At 33.7% G+C, this 18833-nt stretch overlaps 1 protein-coding gene across 1 annotated transcript in view; it reads left to right on the top strand.

Moving 5' to 3' along the window:
* LOC149085584 (fibroblast growth factor receptor-like 1) overlaps positions 1–14115 on the top strand; it is a 55181-nt gene extending 41066 nt beyond the window's left edge. Inside the window, exons 3-7 of the mRNA XM_089233714.1 lie at positions 680–946; positions 3056–3355; positions 9969–10081; positions 10181–10421; positions 11591–14115. Coding sequence (XP_089089840.1) covers positions 680–946; positions 3056–3355; positions 9969–10081; positions 10181–10421; positions 11591–12006 — 1337 coding nt within the window. The 3' untranslated portion in view covers positions 12007–14115. The remainder of the gene's footprint in view (positions 1–679; positions 947–3055; positions 3356–9968; positions 10082–10180; positions 10422–11590) is intronic.
* Positions 14116–18833: the final 4718 nt, after the last annotated feature.

Here is an 18833-nt window from a genome sequence, read left to right as displayed (position 1 = left end):
AAAATAGTTTTCTCTCTAAATTGTTTTTAATCCCATGATACGTGAGGTTTCCCAAAACCATAATTACTGGTTATTTTAATTAAATTAAGTTATTACATAGGAAATTTACATTAATTATAAAGAAAAACACATGGTAAATTAATATTCAAATTTAAAACTTCTCAATAATGTTACCAAGGTATCCAGTTAACATATATATAAAAAATTATACAATTTTGTCATGAATTGGGGGAAGAGGTCAAAAATGAACTAATTGGGTTCTTTAGGGTAGGATGTCCGCATAAAAAGTAACATTTCAATAAGTATGCAACACCTTGCAATATGAATGACGTATCTGAGTTCTACACGTTATTTGGATACTTTTTCTAATTGGAATTATGACTCTCGGATCAACGATTCGCCAGTAAAAAAGCGGCAAAAGGGGAATTATTAAATCACCTTGTATATACTGTTTTTATTTCCATACTGAATAACCACCTCTATTTTACCTTGACGTTTTCTTCTTGTAAGTTTTAAATAGTGGTATTACATTCTATGCTTATTAGTGTCCGTTATTCATTACTCGTTCCGGTTCCGTCGAATTTATTAGAATGTAATGAATTGATAATTATGCTTTCAAAAGGATTGGATTTCGAAGCGGTTGTCATTTATAGATAAATTGACGTTGGGACTTTTGCAGATTCCCATGCATTCACCATGGTAGTAGCATATAAGAGTGAAGCGATTCTTCCTTGCTATGCCCCCGAGCTGAACAAGGCGTCGGAGCTGCGTTACCAGTGGTATAAAGATGGACAGGAGATTGGCAAAGACGATTCAAACGTTGCACAAATCGATGATGGCGCCTTGCGAGTTGCTAAAGCCGAAGCAGAGGATAGCGGGATTTATTTTTGTTATGTGTCCACTGACATTGGAACAAAGCAAGTCAACGTTACTCTGATTGTTTTAGGTGAGTTTAAGCAGAATAAATACTTTTAAAATGTAACATCGGGAAAAGAACGTTTGTTGCATGTGCAATGTAAACATGGTGTCCTGTAAGTCCTAATTCGGCCTTTATCTCGTCAACCGTTCCTCGTAGAGGTATGGTGCTAATTTAAAAATGCTTAAAATGTGTTCAGAAATCATTCTACACCAGTTTCCGCACCAAAAATACAGTGTGCCATAAAATAAAGGAAACTAAATGTTTATATGGTCCCCCAGCCTTCCTGCCCTGCCTTTTCTGAGAACAACGAAAAAAAATGCAATATTTGCTGATTTATTTAAATTAAAAATTCGGAGAATAGTTGAAAAGAACAGCATAAACTAACCGACAACGCCTCTTAAAAATTGCTACCGCAGCGAGTCCCACATCGAGGGGTTAGCGCACCAACCTCTCGATGAGTATAAAAACAAGCCTGCCGTTCGGAATCATCAAGAAATCGTAGGCCCTGGTCTAATTGGCCCTCATGTGCAGAAAATTACCGTGGCGCTACAAAAATGATCAAAATGATCAAACGACAACTCCTCTTTCCCCCATTGATGTTGTTCTATTCCAACCTTTCTCCGATTTTTGAACTCAAATATCTTGGCAAATATTGCACTTACAAACGTAGAATTTTTTGTTGGTCTCAGCAGATACAGAGCAATAACTTTCTAACTATAAGGCTAGGGGGGAACGTATAAAAATTTTGATTGTTTTATTTTATGACACACCGTATGTTTACTCTTGAAACTGGTAAAGAATGATTTCTGAACACATTTTGAGCGTATTTTGAATTAGAACCATACCTCCACGACGAACCGTTGATGCGATAATGACCGAATTTGGACTTACAAGACGCAAGTGGCGTATTAACAACTTTTCTACAACTAATTTAAAATGAGTTACCTGTAGATATGATTTGAAAAATTTATTCATTCATCTGATATCTAGTTTTTTGCGGTTCAGACGAAAATTTATTTTGGCAATAATAAGTATGAAAATTTGATTGTGCCACAAATCTTATGTTTACTAAAATAAGCTTTTAAATAAATTGAAATTGAGTGTATATTCCGTTGCTAAGTTGAGCCAAGGAAAATACAGTTATAGAAAGTAATTGTTTCTTAACCAACCTTTTTATAACATGAAATTTAAACTAGTTTCAAATTCATTTGATTTCAAAATGATTTTTACTTTTTTTATATACAGGGTGCATAGGTAGCAGGGTGTATGGTATTTTACTGCCCAACCGTTGATTCTAAAGGCATACTTTCAATTAGAAAAATTATCCAAATAACGTGTAGTACTTAGTTATGCCATTCATGTTGCAAATAGATGTATAGTTATCAAAATAGAATGTTAACTTTTTATACGGACACCCTGCGGTCAGAAACCCAAATTACAAAGTTGTTGCCCTGTCTCTTCTGATTCCAACACAAAACATTTCACGTTTGTACGTGCAATATTCGCTGAGATATTCGATTTCGACAGTGGAAAGTTGGGAAAAAGCAGCATTAAATGCGGGTAAAACGGTTTACCCGTATTTAACGGTGTTTTTCCCAACTTTCCTCCATTTTTCGAACTCAAATATCACAGTGAATATTTGACTTAGGAACATGGAATTTTTTAGCTGGCACCAGGAGAGACAGGGCAACAATTTTCTAGTTGGGTTTTTGGACACACGGGGACGGTATAAAAAGTTCATTTTTCTATTTTAATGACTATACAACCCCTTGCAACATGAATGATATATCTGAGTACTGCACGTTATTTGGATATTTTTTCTAGTTGAAAGTATGCGTCTAGGATGAACGGTTCGTCAGTAAAATACCGTACACCCTGTTACCCGGGCCGTAGCGTACCTTCTCGGGCCCCCGAGGTAGACATTTTCTTGGTGGTCCCTTAAAGAAGAAAAAAATTCATGTAAAATTAGCGTTTATTTTTTGTGAGGGCCCCCCCCCCCCATTCGGCTCTGGCCCCGGGGCAGTGCCCTAGTTGCCCCAGCATAGTTACGGCCCTGCCACGCACCCTGTATATCATTATTGAGGAAGAAAATTTTAAAAGAATAGTTGACTCTATTATTTTTTCAATGTTTTTCAGACGCCGAAAAGCCACCTTCTTTTCCAAGCAGCACATCTTTACCACCCATTATAAGCCGTCGCCAGACGGGTTCCTCAATCGAGTTCACATGTCCTGCAGAGGGTTCGCCCTTGCCAAGATTGGAATGGTACAAAGATGACACATTGATCAACAAGAGGAATTCGTCAACAGTTTTCACTGATCCGGACAACTGGACAATGAAACTGAAGAATCTTACATTAAATGACACCGGAGAATACAGCTGTGTGGCAATAAATCGACTTGGTTACGTGAATGCGTCATTTAGGCTGGAAGTTACAGGTAAACTTGGAGGTTATTATATATTAGTTATATATATATATTTTATAATTATATTATATTAGTTATATATATATATTATAGAAGTTTTAAGTGCGACGTACAGTTACTTACAATCTCAAAATTTGTTTGAGGGGTCGTGTACATGAAGAAATGAAGAAATTAACTTTTTATACACTTCCCGTGTGCTCAAAAACCAAATTACAGAGTTGTTTCCCCTTATCTCCTGAGGCCAACGAAACCTATTCCACGTTTCCAACTGCAATATTCACTGAGATATTCGAATTCAAAAAACGGACGAAATTTCTGAAAACAAAAACAGCGTTAAATGTAGGTAAAACCGTTTTTCTGCATGTAGAACTGTTTTTCCCCAAATTTCCTACGCTTTTCGAATTCAAAAATATCTCAGTTAATATTGCACGTAGAATCGTGGATTTTTATGTTGGCCTCAAAACAGACAGGGCAACTAATTTGGGGATTGTATAAAAAGTTAATTTCTTTATTTCTTCATGTGTACAACCCCTCAAACAAATTTTGAAATTTTAAGTAACTGCACGTGATTTGAAAATATTTTGTAACTGAAAGTACGTTTGTAAAGTCAACGGTCACAGAAATATGTTGTGCAAACAATTTGGAACAGCCTGCATGCCGCAAATTACTGTCAAACCGTTGATCATACAGGCATACTTCTAATTAGAAAAATTATACAAATAACGTATACATCATTCACATTGCAAGGGATTTTATAGTTACTGAAATAAAGAAATTAACTTTTTTACTCTGTCCTCAAAAACCCAATTCGAAAGTTGGTGCCCTTTCTCTCGTGAGCCCAACAAAAAAATTCCACGTTTTCAAGAGCATTATTTGCTGAAATATTTGAATTCAAAAATTGGAAAAAATATGGGGAAAAACAGCATAAGTGAGGGTAAGAAACGTTTTTCGTTAGTTTATACATATGTGGTTCTTTTTTTCTCCGTATTTGAATCTCAGCAAATATTGAGCTTGAAAACGTTGGGCTTTTTGGTTGGGCTCAGGAGAGACAGTGGCAACAACTTTCTATTTGAGTTTTTTAGGACAGGGTGTTCGTATAAAACGTCTTTTTTTTTTTATTTCATTAACTATACAACTTCAAGCAATGTGAATGACGTATTCGAGGTCTATGCGTCATTTGAATACTTTTTCTAATTATAAGTATGGCACTAGGAACAACGGTACGACAGTAATTTATGGCACCGGGACTTGGCTATGCACCCTGCCTTATTAAATATGCTGGTTGTTGTTAATCAATAAATTTATCGGCTGCGTAAGTCTTGGAAAAAAAAAAATCTGCTATATTTAAGAAATACTTGAAAGCAGCTGCAAACCAAGTTTCGAAGAGACACTTGGATTCTTTTGTTGAGAGTTTCTAGAACTTTAAGGATATATATATATTCATGGAAATTTCACCGTTTTTATTACTTTTGGAAGTTGTACGAAAAAGAGTTGAAATTAAATTTTCAATATTTGCGAGCGTAAATGTTTTAATGCAACTTTTTGGATTTATTCATAAGAGAGAAACTTTTTCTGTTCTGTAGGATACTTTTTCTTTACGCTATCGTCATCTGCTTTCATTCCTCATTTCTTTATCATATTATTTTTCTGGTTTGATTCACATATTTCATTAAAAACAGTATCTAGTGTTGCGGTGTTGCCCTTGCGGTCAAAATTTCTATGGTGCAGATGGCGTGAGATTCAAGTGTGTTAGATTTAAAATAAAAATGACAAGCGCAGTTACGAATTCATTTACAAATTCTCATTTTAACTCGACTGAATATATTTTTTAAAAAAACGTTCTTTGTTCTCAATTGCAAAGGATGAAAAAGCTTCAATATTTTTCATAAGAAATGTAATTACGTCTCGTTACACTGTACAAAGGATGTGCGGAATTTTAAAGGAGTTCTGTAGCCAAGTTTTATTTTTCCTCTAATTATGGCTACACTAAGAAACATAGTGAAAATGATATAGCTCAAAAATTAGAAGTACACGTTAGTATTTATGGGGTTTTTGCTTGGTTATTTGCTGCTATATATCATACGCAGTTGAACCACAATTTAAATATTATCCTCGTGGATATTCATGAAACAATAGGTACTCAAAAATCTATCATTCAGTGGGAAAACGCGAATTCGGCATTATTTGACGTCATTTTGCAAGCGATTGCTAGAGAATGGAGTTTCTCCGCGTCTTTTTGGGAAGTGCATCATCATACAATACTTATTTTTCTTTTTTGAAAAAAATGGCTTTTTTTTCTACTAGAAAATATAAACTTAAAATGAAATAAAATTTGCAAGAAAACTAAAAAAAGAAAATAATCAAAACCTTTATTTAAAGGGCGATTTTCATCTGTTTAAACTAACATTTATATGTTATCTTTTAAAAGTGAAAAAAAGTTCATAATTGGTTATAATCATAATGGTTTATTATAACTTTGTTTTTATTACGTACGGATGTCTAGTAGTAGAACATCTTTAAAAACAGAAAATGACAACATCTATAAAACCAACTTGTGATCTTTCATTCATAAACTGTACAATGTTGTCTTTAGCAGACGTCGTGAAGCAATTACCTCTTTATTATACTTTACATTTACTTCACGTTTTTAGCCTTTTATTTTAATCTATGTTTCAACAGTGACGCTGAATAATAATACAACGGTATTCGATCACTTTTTTTCTGAATTTTCTATACATACTAACTTAATTTAAATTGTATATTCACCGCAACATAGATGGTAGTCAAGAATTGTTGCTGTTTCTCATTCCCCTACCGTATGTCGAGCTGTCATATGTAACAGTACTTATTACAAGTAAACTTGGCTGCTTCGAACTTGGTTAATTCAAATTTTAGGAACTCCCTTTGAGTTTTCTATTCAAGTTAACGTTAAAAATACCAAAATTGTTAATTCCATCTTTTTTCGTCATGTTTTGGATAATTCGAAGTTTGATTCAGAGATGTCATTTGCAAAGTGGCTATTTTCTCAGAATTTCTAGCTAAATTTTACTCATCCCTTTCTTTATTCCGTGGTTTCCTGATCTTTTTTAGAATATAACATAAAGCTAACATTGAAAAAATTACGATCAACAAAATCTAAACTTTTTTGTCGTGGTTCTAACTAATAAGTAAGAGGCAATGTTTTCTTCGCCAGATCTACACACTAGCTTTTATCTTATAGCGGGCAGCTGGAGTTTTTCCGGTTCTTGGATGACTTCATTAAAATCTGCCAAGACCAGATGCAAATGTTAGTACTCAGGAAATACGAAAGTTTGTATGCGTGAGTCGCAATCTCTACACAGAAGGAATTTTTAAAAGCAGGAATGTTGAAATCTTAGTCGCTTGTCTGGTAAAATGTGTGGAGATTCGTGTCTCTCTAACGTTATTGTTCGCGTATTTTAGAATATCCATGTAGATTAGTAACATTTTTTTCGCTACGTCCAACCAAGGCTCATATGGTTGTTAAACTCTAGGGGGAAAAAATGTGGGTGCCTTACGGATGCGGATATTGAGGAAGAAATACAGAATGAAGTTACATATACAGTCAAACCTCGTTAATGAGTCACTCTTCGGAGAGCAAAAATATGACTTGATAAGCGGAGTGACTCGTTAAGCGGAGTGAGCCATAGCTGTGTCAATTCCTGGTTGAGGATAATTGGTACTTCCAAAAAGTGATCCGGTAAGCAGAGTGACGTGTTTACCGGATGACGCACTAACGAGGTTTGACTGTATATGAAATCTTCTCATGCAGAGGACGAAAACAAAAATAAGAAAGCGACAGAGGTCCCTACTTCCACACTTACAGAAGTTACGGACATGTTAGAAACTACGCTGTTGAAGCTCGAAAATCGCATTTTTCCTTCTCTAGAATTTTCTCAATCCAGAAAAAAAGAAAATTAAAATTACAAATGACATATTTTTCCTGATCGTTTACGTTTCCTACAGGTATCGTAAATGATATATATAGCATTCAATACATTTTTATAATTATTGAAAGTTTTTGATTTGTATGAAAGTATAGTTTGGCCTATATGGATGAATTGGACAATTTTTACTATCCCCTTGATCTTTAAATTAACTAAGTTCGACTGTATATGGCCACTTTAGACAGGCTGAAGAAAATTCCGAATAAAACTCGGTAGTGCTTCTATAACTACACAGTTGGAAATACTATAGGAGCCCGTACAAATAGAAATGGGCTTATAATCTTCAAAAAATGAAATAAAAATAAACAGAGTAGGTATCAGTAATAAAATAGACGGCAGTAAAGATGCCATCGAGTTTGAAGCGGATAACCCAAGAGACATGGAAGATGGATGATTATATACGCACTTTGAAGATCTTTGAAAAACTGTTATTGCTATTCGAAGATCGATCCAGCGAATTGAGAAGGATGTGCCACTATATACTGCTTCCTTTGCGGAAACAATGGCAGAATCATTTTCTATGGCAGATTAATCTGAAAGAAGTCGGAATCTAGATGGTTTTTCCTTTGCATTTTTTTTAATTGTCACTCGATTGCATTTGTTACCACTTTAAAATGATAGATATTTATTTTTATGTGAAAGTTCTATCTACATCTATCATAATGTTACATAGTTTTAAGTTTTCGTTCTTTGGTTTAAGTTTTTTTCTTCTAAAATACGGCTGGCTCATCCGACATGCTATTATTATATTATAAGTCGATACCCAGTCGTATGAATATCATGATTCCTTCCCCTCGTGATAGTTTGGGTTCCACAACACTGTGGTGTAGATCATGGGCTTTTTTATGGTAACTGTGAGCATTTAATATGAGAGGCCGCTTCTCTCCTTTAAATATGTCTCACAGCAAAACTATTGTCCCATCATGTCTCATCACCGGCAGATGCACAACACAAAACATTACACTAGTTTTTCCCCAAAATTTACGTCTCGTCGAGCTGTTGATATTGATATTGCGCCGGTTTGGTGCTTTGAAGCTATTCTTTTTTAGACTATTGTGGGAAGCCACAGACAGACATTGATTAGGGCAAGGAAGCCGTGGGTGTCAAAAGTTTGAGAACCACTGCAGTACACTCATTACACAATCATTCGTTAGCCAATTCATCACTCTCGATTCGGACGATAGATGACGCTTTCGGAACGACAAACATGCAAAAGTCCAGAGACACGAACTCATACTGTGCGTGTGTGTGTGCGCGCGCGCACTAACACGTTAACACTTTGCAGTAAGTGCTATTCATGGTTACAGGTTCTGAATGGGGATATTGATGAGGTACTTGCATGATTCGGTTTGACTTATATTTAGTCTTTGTATAAACATATCACAATCATGGATGTTTTCATTCAAGCAGTATGATAAAATGCGGTAGATATAAATAAATTTAATATTTTTTTTCGAAAGAAATTGTTTAAATTTTACATGTAGTAGTTTCTCACTAGAATTTTGTTGATGTATTTGTATAGCATTTGTCTGGACGTGTACTGTAGGTCGCTATAAGCATTTATAACATTGTATTGTAGTTTTTATACTTTAGGAGGAAAAGAAATCATTTCACATCTTAAAATCTCAATACGACGTCGGGGGGTGGGGTTGTATTTTTCCTTCAATTTTAAAAACACACAGAAAAAAAGTACAGAAAATACTATCTACATTGCAACTTTTCAGCTATAGAAGTAACACCAAACTATGGAAATGTTTGAATCGATATCATAACCACCATTCACTTTTTGTAGTTGCCTTATCACACTACCGATGCATTTAGGTATTGAATTTAAGTATATTAAATCTCTGGGTCGTTTTAACGAATGACGTAAATGAAGAATACCTTTATAGAACTGTTTTTCGAAAATGAGATATCGAGATAAAGAACTAATTAAAAAACGGTGATTTTTTTGCAAATAATTGATTGAGGAAATATAATTACTTAAACAATTAAAGACACTTATTAAAAAATAATCGATTCATTTCGTTTGGAAGTCTTTCCGCATTTCTAGATAATAGTTTCGAATAATTAACATATTTACACTCTTCTGGGAGGTCGAGGGATGGGGAGCTGAGAGAAAAGAGCTTATTATACAGCCTATACGTGAGTATGCCAGCTGTTTCCCAACCGTTTGTACGTTGTATATTTCCATCTCAGATACGTAATTAATGCAAATTAGGAAAATATTCAAAGAGTGAGAGAGAAGAATAATAAAATTTTTTTCATATGATTTTTTTCTCAAATCATAAACCTTTAGGCTGTTATGATATTAAAATAAATATAATTAACCAATTACCATTCTCTCATCAGTCAAACAAATAACTTCGTATATACTTACGAAATTTAAAGTGGAGGGGGGTTTCCTTGAAATTTTTTAAATGCTTATATCAATTAGTGTATTAGAAGACAATCTCATCTCAAATTTAAGATTTATGACGCAGTTGTAAACGGAATAAAGCCGTTAATGTAATTGTAAGTATGTACCTGCAATACAGGTCAAGGATCCATTCATTTCTCTATTTTGGATTAATTCTGTGGTCAACTTGAATAAATGATATTCATTATTAAAAATGCAGTTTCTTTCCTTTCAAGAGTTATAAAAGAATGTTTTCTTGCAGATTCTATTCAACCCGACCTTTCAGTGTTTCATCCACTGAATACTACCGTGAAGTATGGATCATCGGCAACATTCCAATGTCGCGTTCGAAGTGAAGCTGCTCCGAATATACAGGTAGTACGTGTAAAAGTATGATGTTGCATATGATTTCCATTTCGGTATTTGTACGAACTTAATAGGGATATTTTTTTTTTTTAATTTTGCTATTTTCAGTGGCTGAAGAAAGTGGATGATGGAAGTTCAGTAACAAATGAAAATCACGAAATTCTAAAAGTTCAAGGAGAAAACTACAGGGTTTTGCGTTCATCTCAGGTTGCAAAGAGGCCTGATGGCACTTATCTGAATAAGCTGGTGATTCCCGAAGCGAAGGAAAGTGACAGTGGAAAATATATTTGTCTTGGGGCCAACAAGATGGGTTACAGTTTTCGTAGTGCTTTCCTCACAGTGTTACCCAGTGAGTATATATTTAAAGCTCGCCAATTAAAAATGGGTTAGCTTATTATTAATATTCTTAACCAGGGATCCACAGAGTCCTTGCAGAACTTTCAAGTGGGCCCGTGAGCTTGGATGAGGAACCAATTAAATTTTTCTTTTTAAATTATCATGTACTGGATATTATTTTGTAAAGAGGTTCTTGTCCATCATCTTATTTCATCGGTTGCCTAAACGCTATAGTAATTGATAACATTGCTCAACACTGATTTTGTTCTCTGAGATATTTCAGTGATCTTAGGATGGTTTTCGGGTGCTGATGAACCAATGCCCGAATCTGGCATTGGTTCTGTCAGATTGGCTCTAGTTTTTGAGATAAAGTGAAAATTAAATTCAATGTGATACATAAGCAGCATACAGATCGTATTGTTGAAAATATGCTTTATCTCAAACACTAGATATAATTCGGCAAAACCGACACCAGTTTTTAAAATCAGCAGCCCCAATATACCGTATAAAACCATTAAAACTTCCTTAAGAACATGACAAAAAAAAAATTTGAGCAGTGTAATTAATTATTAGTTTAATTTTGGCCGCTCCTTGAATTCAAGACGAAATTGCATAATATTTTTATGATAAATCGTTAATTTAATGACATATTTGGAAATTTCTCAAAAATTGGACATGTTTTTCTTCATAATTTCTGTTAATTCCCAATCAATTAACTTTTTATTTAGTATAAAAATTAACTTAATTTAATTAAAATATTTAGTAATTCTGATTTTGGGAAATCCCATGTGAAATGTGAGAAAAAAAAATTAGGAAAAATTATTTTTTTCTATTTAAAAAAAAAGTATTTCTGTTCATATTCATGGGAAAAAAAATTCCAGATCGAAAAAATCATTTTTTGAAAAGTTATAAAAATTAAATTTCTTTGTAAGCAAATTTTAAAAAGTACAATGGCACTCATTAGACGTTTTTTAATTTCCAAAATTAAAAATTTTAATTTAATTTCATACAAATACTTGTATGAAAAGTAATTGAAAAACAAATTGAAGAAACCGTTGCGCAAATGCAACGTCAAGCCAAAATAGGTTAAACATTTTTTTTTTGAGGTTTCTCGTTTTATAAAAATATAGATTGCTTTGAAATATTCTCGCAAAAATAGTTTATTCACTTTTTCTTATTCAGAGCCAAGATCAGTAACTGGTTGGAGTCATCATGTTTCATTGCATCCTGGTGATGGTAGCAGTCTGCAGGTGTCATTCCCTACTGTAGGAGGTGGGCTGGGTATTGCACTGGCGATGGCTGTTGTCGGGATCTTCTACGTTCTCTGTCGCCGAAGAAGCCGCGGTCGTCACGACACCAGCGTAGATCCTTGTTTCGGAAAAGATAGAGCTAATGCCGCTCACCTTCTGCCCTCGAATTCCATCGAGATGGATTCGATGAGTAAGGATACTCATTCTTCCCTCAGCAAAGCACCTTTAATTCCTGCAACATCTCCCGCTTTGTCTGAAGTCGAGCTTTCTGGCGGAGTCGCTGTGACAAAACTGTATGAGAACGTCGATAACTGTGACAGTTGCTACAAACTCAGAGATGATGTGTGATTTGTTGATGTTGTGTCGAGGGACATTCCCGACCCCCAATACGTGTTTTACGCAAATGGGCGTTTTACAACTGGCGTGTTTTTACCCGAATCCCCCGCTTTGCATCGTCATGTGGAAATTTCTTTAATGGATAAAAAATTAAATAATTTGTCAGTTTCTTATTTCATTCAATTTGGCCATCAACTATGTAGGAAAATATAAAGACGTGTTGCATTTGAACATATGCAGGGTGTCCTGTAAGTCCTATTTCTGTCTTTATCTCTGTTCGTCGTAAAGGTATAGTTCCAATTTTTAAAAAAAAATGTTCAAAATGCGTTCAAGAAACACTCTGTACCAGTTTCGAAAGTGAAATGACAGTGTGTCATAAAATAAAAAATCCATTTCCATACGAGTCCTATGTCCTGTAACATCCAATTAGAAAGTTGATGCCCTATCTCTATTGAGGCAAAAAAAAAGTTCTATGTTTCTAAGTGTAATACTTGCTGAAAGATTTGAATTTCAAAATCCACGAGAGAAAAGTTGGGAAAGAACAGGATAAACAAACATACAACTCTTCTTTCCGTCATTCAAGATGTTCTTGTCTTTTTCTCTGTTTTTTTTAATTTAAATATCTCAGCGAATATGACATATAGAAACATGGAATTGTTTTGTTGGCCTCAGAGGAGACAGGGCAATAACTTTCTAATTGGGAGTTAGAAGACGGGGGGGGGTATAAAAATTTAGTTTCGATTCTTTATTTTATGACACACCTTATTGTCCCTCTCGAAACTGGTATATTAGGTGATTCCTAAACGCATTTTGAACATTTTTTGAACCATAACTTTTTTTACGACATACGGCTGATGAGATAAAAGTCAAATTAAGACTTACAGGACACCCTGTATAACGTATTGCAAAGCCAAGTTATTTTTTGAAGTACTGTTCTCACCAATTCACAATTAGTGCAACCAATTTCTTGAAATGCTAAGCCTGGTGATCCATGCGTTTTTTATGCACAGTATCAAGAATAGCAGGGGCCTCAATAATAGCAAAAGTTCCCAAAAAATATTTTAAAATACTTCTACGGATACAATCGCTTCTGTGAAAAGGACGTTAATGGAAAGAAGCGCTCCGTTTAGAAGTAAAATTACACGAATAATAGAAAAGTACTGCTCAAGAAATCATCAACTTGAGATGGAAAAAGTTTCTTTTTCATTTTACAAATCAAATGAATAGAAAATAAGTATCTTAGAGAAAATATGTTTCACAAATACGAATTATGAATAAAATGTGGCCCGATTTTTCGTAAAACTCATATGATGTAGTTTCAGTCTTTTCTGAGTAAAACGCACGTTTTCAATAAGTGTATAGAATAAAATAAAATATAAAAACCTTGAATCTTTTGATACGATCACCTATAAATACCAATGCGTTTAAAAGACGAGTTATTTTCTGTGGTGAGAAAACATCAAACACGTTTCAATTGCGAAAAATGTAAACTAGAATAAATAATGGTTGATAGATTTTAAAGAGAAACTTATATTTTTAGGATTTTTCTTACTAACGTGACTCAACAAAACAGGGATTAAATAGTTTTTTAAAATTTTTTTGCGAAAAATTTGTATGAAAATGAATGTCGCGTATTTTGCCTCGTTACTGGCGTTTCAGCGCAACAATTTAAATTTATGGACGGAAGGGAGTTGAAAAATACCCCCCCCCCCAAAAAAAAAACTAAACTGAAAGTCATTATAAAAACCTGAAGAAAATGCAAATTCCATAAACTTGAATGAAATTAAGAAACTGACGGCCGCTTCTTTTTTTATGCAGTGTATATCCCATAATGTTTCATAGCATGAGAGTGTACGTGAGAATTTGGGCCAAATGACTGTTTTTATGATGACAAAAATATAAAAAAATAAGAATCGTTGTTGAAAAATATATATATAAAAATGTAATTGCATATCGTGGTTGATATATCATTAAATCAAACGTATCAAACAGATGTCGTAAATCCATTTTGTCGTTAAATGTTTATGCGAAAATTAGCTGTGTTGATGTGATCAAGCCTGATGTGGTTGCATTTGTGTTCCACTGCTGTTATTAAAAGTGGTTATTTTCTGGAAACTTTAATGGTTGCTACTGTGTTTTTCTTTGTATATGTATATAGTTATCTATATCTTTTGGAATAATTTGAGCAAAAAGCAAATGAAAATAATCGTTCATTATAGATCATGCATATAGTTCATTTATATGTTACGGTAAATGTGATAAATCGGTAACTACGCATAACTACCAAGCGTTTTGATAAGCTTGATAAAATTCACCATTGTGATTATGCGTAACTCCCAGATGAAGTTGGTAGGTTTGATAAATATAAAAAAATTTATCACTTTTTTTCTCTTCTCGCTATTTACTGTATTTTAACGTGCATAAATAACCACTTTTTTGCCAAAAAACAATTGGGTCGCAGAAAAAGGGGAATTTCTTATACATGAACAGTATTATGGATACTGTCAAAAAAGTATTATGGATACTGTCTCGAAAAATCAGCGTGTTCCTTATACACGAAAGATTTTTGCATATGCTAATATACAGTAATTAGTTTATCGTTTTTGTCCGTATGTGATACGTACACGACACTCATTTACCATAAAATTTAGATTGAATGAAAATAAGTGTGGAAAAAGATAACAATATATGAAAAATATATAATTTGTCTGTTTATGTCGGCTTTCTTCATATGTATCAACATGTGCGAGCAAAACCAAAAGTACCGATTAAATTTCATTATCCCAGACTTGAGTTCATGCATATTTCTAGTAAATTTTAGTAATTTCATTTATAATATTTCATATTTACTAATACGACTTATGGATTATGCATAATCATTCGTAAATGCGATAAATTCACGATGCATGAACAAAATTTATCAAACATACCAAAATTGTCGGTGTGAATATATCACATTTACGTAACATGTCTGTAAACGATTCGATTATCTTTTAATTTAGTTTATATAAAAACCAAATTGAGTATTAGTTGTTTTTTAATTTTTTAAACATGTTTCCGACCTATCGTCTCTGGATTCCCATGTGCTAGCTTAGATAAGAATGCATTTTATCGAAATTCTGAATAGGTCACTCGAGACACCACAGGTTGTGTTCGCAAACTGAGCATATTTCTAAACAGAAATAAGCCAGTCATTAGTATAACTATAATTACTGATTATAGATAGAAAAAAGACTGTTTTCAGTATTTTTGCATGCTTGAAAGAATCTTGGACAGCAACAGAGCCCTTTCCGAATAAGCAAAAAAAAAAAAAAAAAAAAATGCATATAAATATTTTAGCTTCGAAAAGACTCGCTTCCCCAGGGGCGGTAACGATATTAAATTGCCCAATAGAGGTAGAAGGAATATATACACACAGAAGCAAGAAAAGAAATCAAACTTATTCACACTATTATACAATGATAGTTCTCTCGAACATAAAAAAGTGTATTTTATTAATAAAAAAAACGACAATTATACAGGATGCATAGCAAACAGGGCGTATGGCATATTACTGGCGAACTGTTGATTCTAGAGGCATAGCGGCCACCACTTAAGTAATACGTCAGCAGATTTTTGGCCACTTTTAACCCCCCTCCTTTTCAGCAAAAATCTGACCCCCACTCCCCCATCAGAAAATGCCCCTACCTCCTAATGCACATTGGAATCAGAGACGTATACGGAGGGGGGGGGGGCGGCTTATCACAAACCTTCTCCCAGACGATCAAAAACATTATTTTTTGAGGAAAATAATATTAAAAAAAATTAAAATATCGGAAGAAAATACCTTCTTTTTTTTTACGCATGTTATTAGAATAAATTTCTGTTAATTTCAATGCTATTTGAAAGATAAGAACACAAAATATCGCTTTACCCACCCTTTAAACCATATGTGCTCAACCCGTGGCCGTCAGGGTTATCTGATATGGCCAGCCACATCAAACCTAATTTTGTGAAAATGAACTAAACGGCACATTTACAGAACGTTTAAGTGACCCGCGCCGCCACAGCTCCAGAACACTGAAACGGTCTGTGGCACACTTAGGGAGCCCTTAAGTGACAAGCATAGTTTTACATCACTTAAGCGAACCGTAGTGTAGTTCTACATCACTCAAGTTACCCGCGGTACATTCCCAGATTACTTAAACGATCCACGTCATATTTATAAATCATTTGAGCGACGCGCGGCACAGTTCCAGAGCACTGGAGCGGTTCGTGACACATTTATTACGCACTTAAGTGGCTCGGACTCAAAAAACGGAGGAAAGTTGGGATAAAGGAGTTTTAAATACGGGTAAACCATTTTACCAGCATTTAATTCTCCAGAATTAAATGCAGGTTTTTTAAACCATTTTATGGTTTACCCGTATTTAAAGCTCATTTATCCCAACTTTCCTCCGTTTTTCGAATTCGAATATCTCAGCGGATATTGCACTTAAAATCGTGGAATTTTTTTAATTGGCATCAAGAGGGACAGGGTAACAACTTTATGATTGGGTTTTAGGGCACACGGGGACTATACAAAAAGTTAATTTTCATAACTATACAACCCCTGGCAATATGAATGGCATACTGCGTACTACAAGATATTCGAAAATTTTTCTAATTGGAAAAATATGCCTCTAGGGCCTTATGTTTACCAGCAAAATGCCATACCTCCCCTGTTTGCAATGCACCCTGTATATCTATAGATTGATGAGACAAACATATACGTGTATCTTTTAATGATGTGTTCGAGACATCATTCAAATTATTCGATATATAACAGACATTTTTCACACATAATATTTTTATTTGATAACAATTCATTTTGCTTTTGTAATTTTAATCATTTTTTTCACTGGTCATGATTCGATGACTTACTTTGATAAAATGACCCTGTGCTCCTTCTTTCTCATCCCATGCACACTAATATAAAACACACATATATCGTACATGACAACTCAATGTGTACATGATATTTCAAACACACCGGTAACATCAATTGTGTTAACATCGTTCGGTTTTGGATGGATAGGCTTGATTCTGCTGTTTTTGCAAAATAGCTATTTTAATTTTTATTTCTGGACTTGTGCTCTATTTTTATGAAAATTGTAAACAGTGATGGTTGTGAATAAATGGAATAACTTACCCCCAGTGGTCGTGAATTCTAGCGATGTTTATGATGGGATGAATCGAAAAGCTATTCATACTAAGAAGCGGCAACCGTAACTTTTTATGGGTAGTATATTTTATTTTATCATAATCGTTTGTATTAGTTTCATTTCAATGTGTGTTATAGTTATCTTCTCGTGACAATTGCTCTTAATTTGGGTTTCTGTATTTTAGTTATACTTGACATCCATGTTTTTTATGGGAATTTTTTTTTTCAGCCACCTCGTTGGGTATTTTGCATGTTGTGGCCTTTATGTTTTTATATTTGTATAAATTCATTATAGAAGAAGTTAAAAAGTTACGCGAAGTTCATTCTGAAGTTCGTGGTCGTTTTCTGTATTTTAATATTTAAACAGATAATTAACTAACAGATAGAGAAGAATGATAAATGAACATCTATCAAAATGGCATATATAAACATTTATTTTCAGATATTTTAGTCTAATCTTAAGACTAAAATATTTGAAGTGTTCAGACGAATAACGGTCTATGTCGTTTTTTCAAAATTTAAAGGAGACGCGATTGAAGTTATCTCTGAGAAAAGGAAATTTTTTTCGTCTGGGAGACATAGACCGTTTTTCGGTCTGGGAAGGTAACGGGAACGCAATGGCAATACAAACCGTTGTTCCAATTATAGAAATCACAATTGCAGATGGTTAAAATGGTATAGCAACGAAATATGTAGATTTCTGCAGAAACTAATTTATGGAACCTGCAACGGAAGCTACATGAAACATTATTCAGTCAAAAAACAGAGTTCGCAAAAATGTAACGTAGACCGTTATTCGTGCGAACCCTTCATTTAAGAAGAAATTAGAAAACATAACATCTGGCTTAAGTCATGAAACATATCGGAACTTTACCAACTGATGTGTGAGTTTGAATAAATTGTTCTTATTCTTATAACTGATCTATATTTTTTTTCTAGTGTTCCTAAATTCATACTGCGTGTATTACGTATGTTAAATTTTGTATGACCCTTAAATTAATACTGTAATAGGAGATTAATTAGAGATGATCGATTAAGAATTGTTGAATATAAAGGCAGTAAGAGTCTTTTTTTAAGGGGTTTCATGCCTTTTAACATGGTGGGGAAACTATGCTCTATTAAAAGTACCATTAAAAATACTACTTAACCATTGATGTATTTCGAATTTTTTAAACATATATTTGATTGCATATGCTATTCTGTGTCAGTGTAAAGTTTTACATATGTCTAGTACTTATTTTCTTTTTCACAAATTTTCAAAATAATGAGTTTAAAACAGCTTGCGCGCAAGATTAAATAGCATTACGTCAATGTAATTGAATGAAAACTGATTCAAAATAAAGGAAACTGTTCAGTTCATGAAATGAAGCAAAAGATTGAGATTTCATTAACTTAATTTAACGCCATTAACTTATTTTGTTTTATTTAACGAACTGACAGTGTGCTCTTTATGTTGAATCAATTTTTATTCAATTGCATTGATGTCATGCTATTTTATCATGCACCTAAGCTATTTTTAATGCATTTTTTTTTGAAAATTTGCAGAAAAATTAAGTATTAGAGGTATATATATATATATAACTTTATACTGACATAAGGTAGTATATATAATCAAAAATATTTGTAAAAAATTGAAATAATTCAATGATTAAGTATT

This window comes from Pholcus phalangioides, unplaced genomic scaffold (assembly GCF_987345545.1).
Source record: "Pholcus phalangioides strain wild (caught in Gottingen) unplaced genomic scaffold, Ppha-v1.0 ptg000007l_1, whole genome shotgun sequence".
In the NCBI taxonomy this organism is placed as follows: domain Eukaryota; kingdom Metazoa; phylum Arthropoda; class Arachnida; order Araneae; family Pholcidae; genus Pholcus; species Pholcus phalangioides.
Note: the sequence above shows the minus strand (reverse complement) of the source record. Positions and strands in the feature narration are given on the sequence as shown.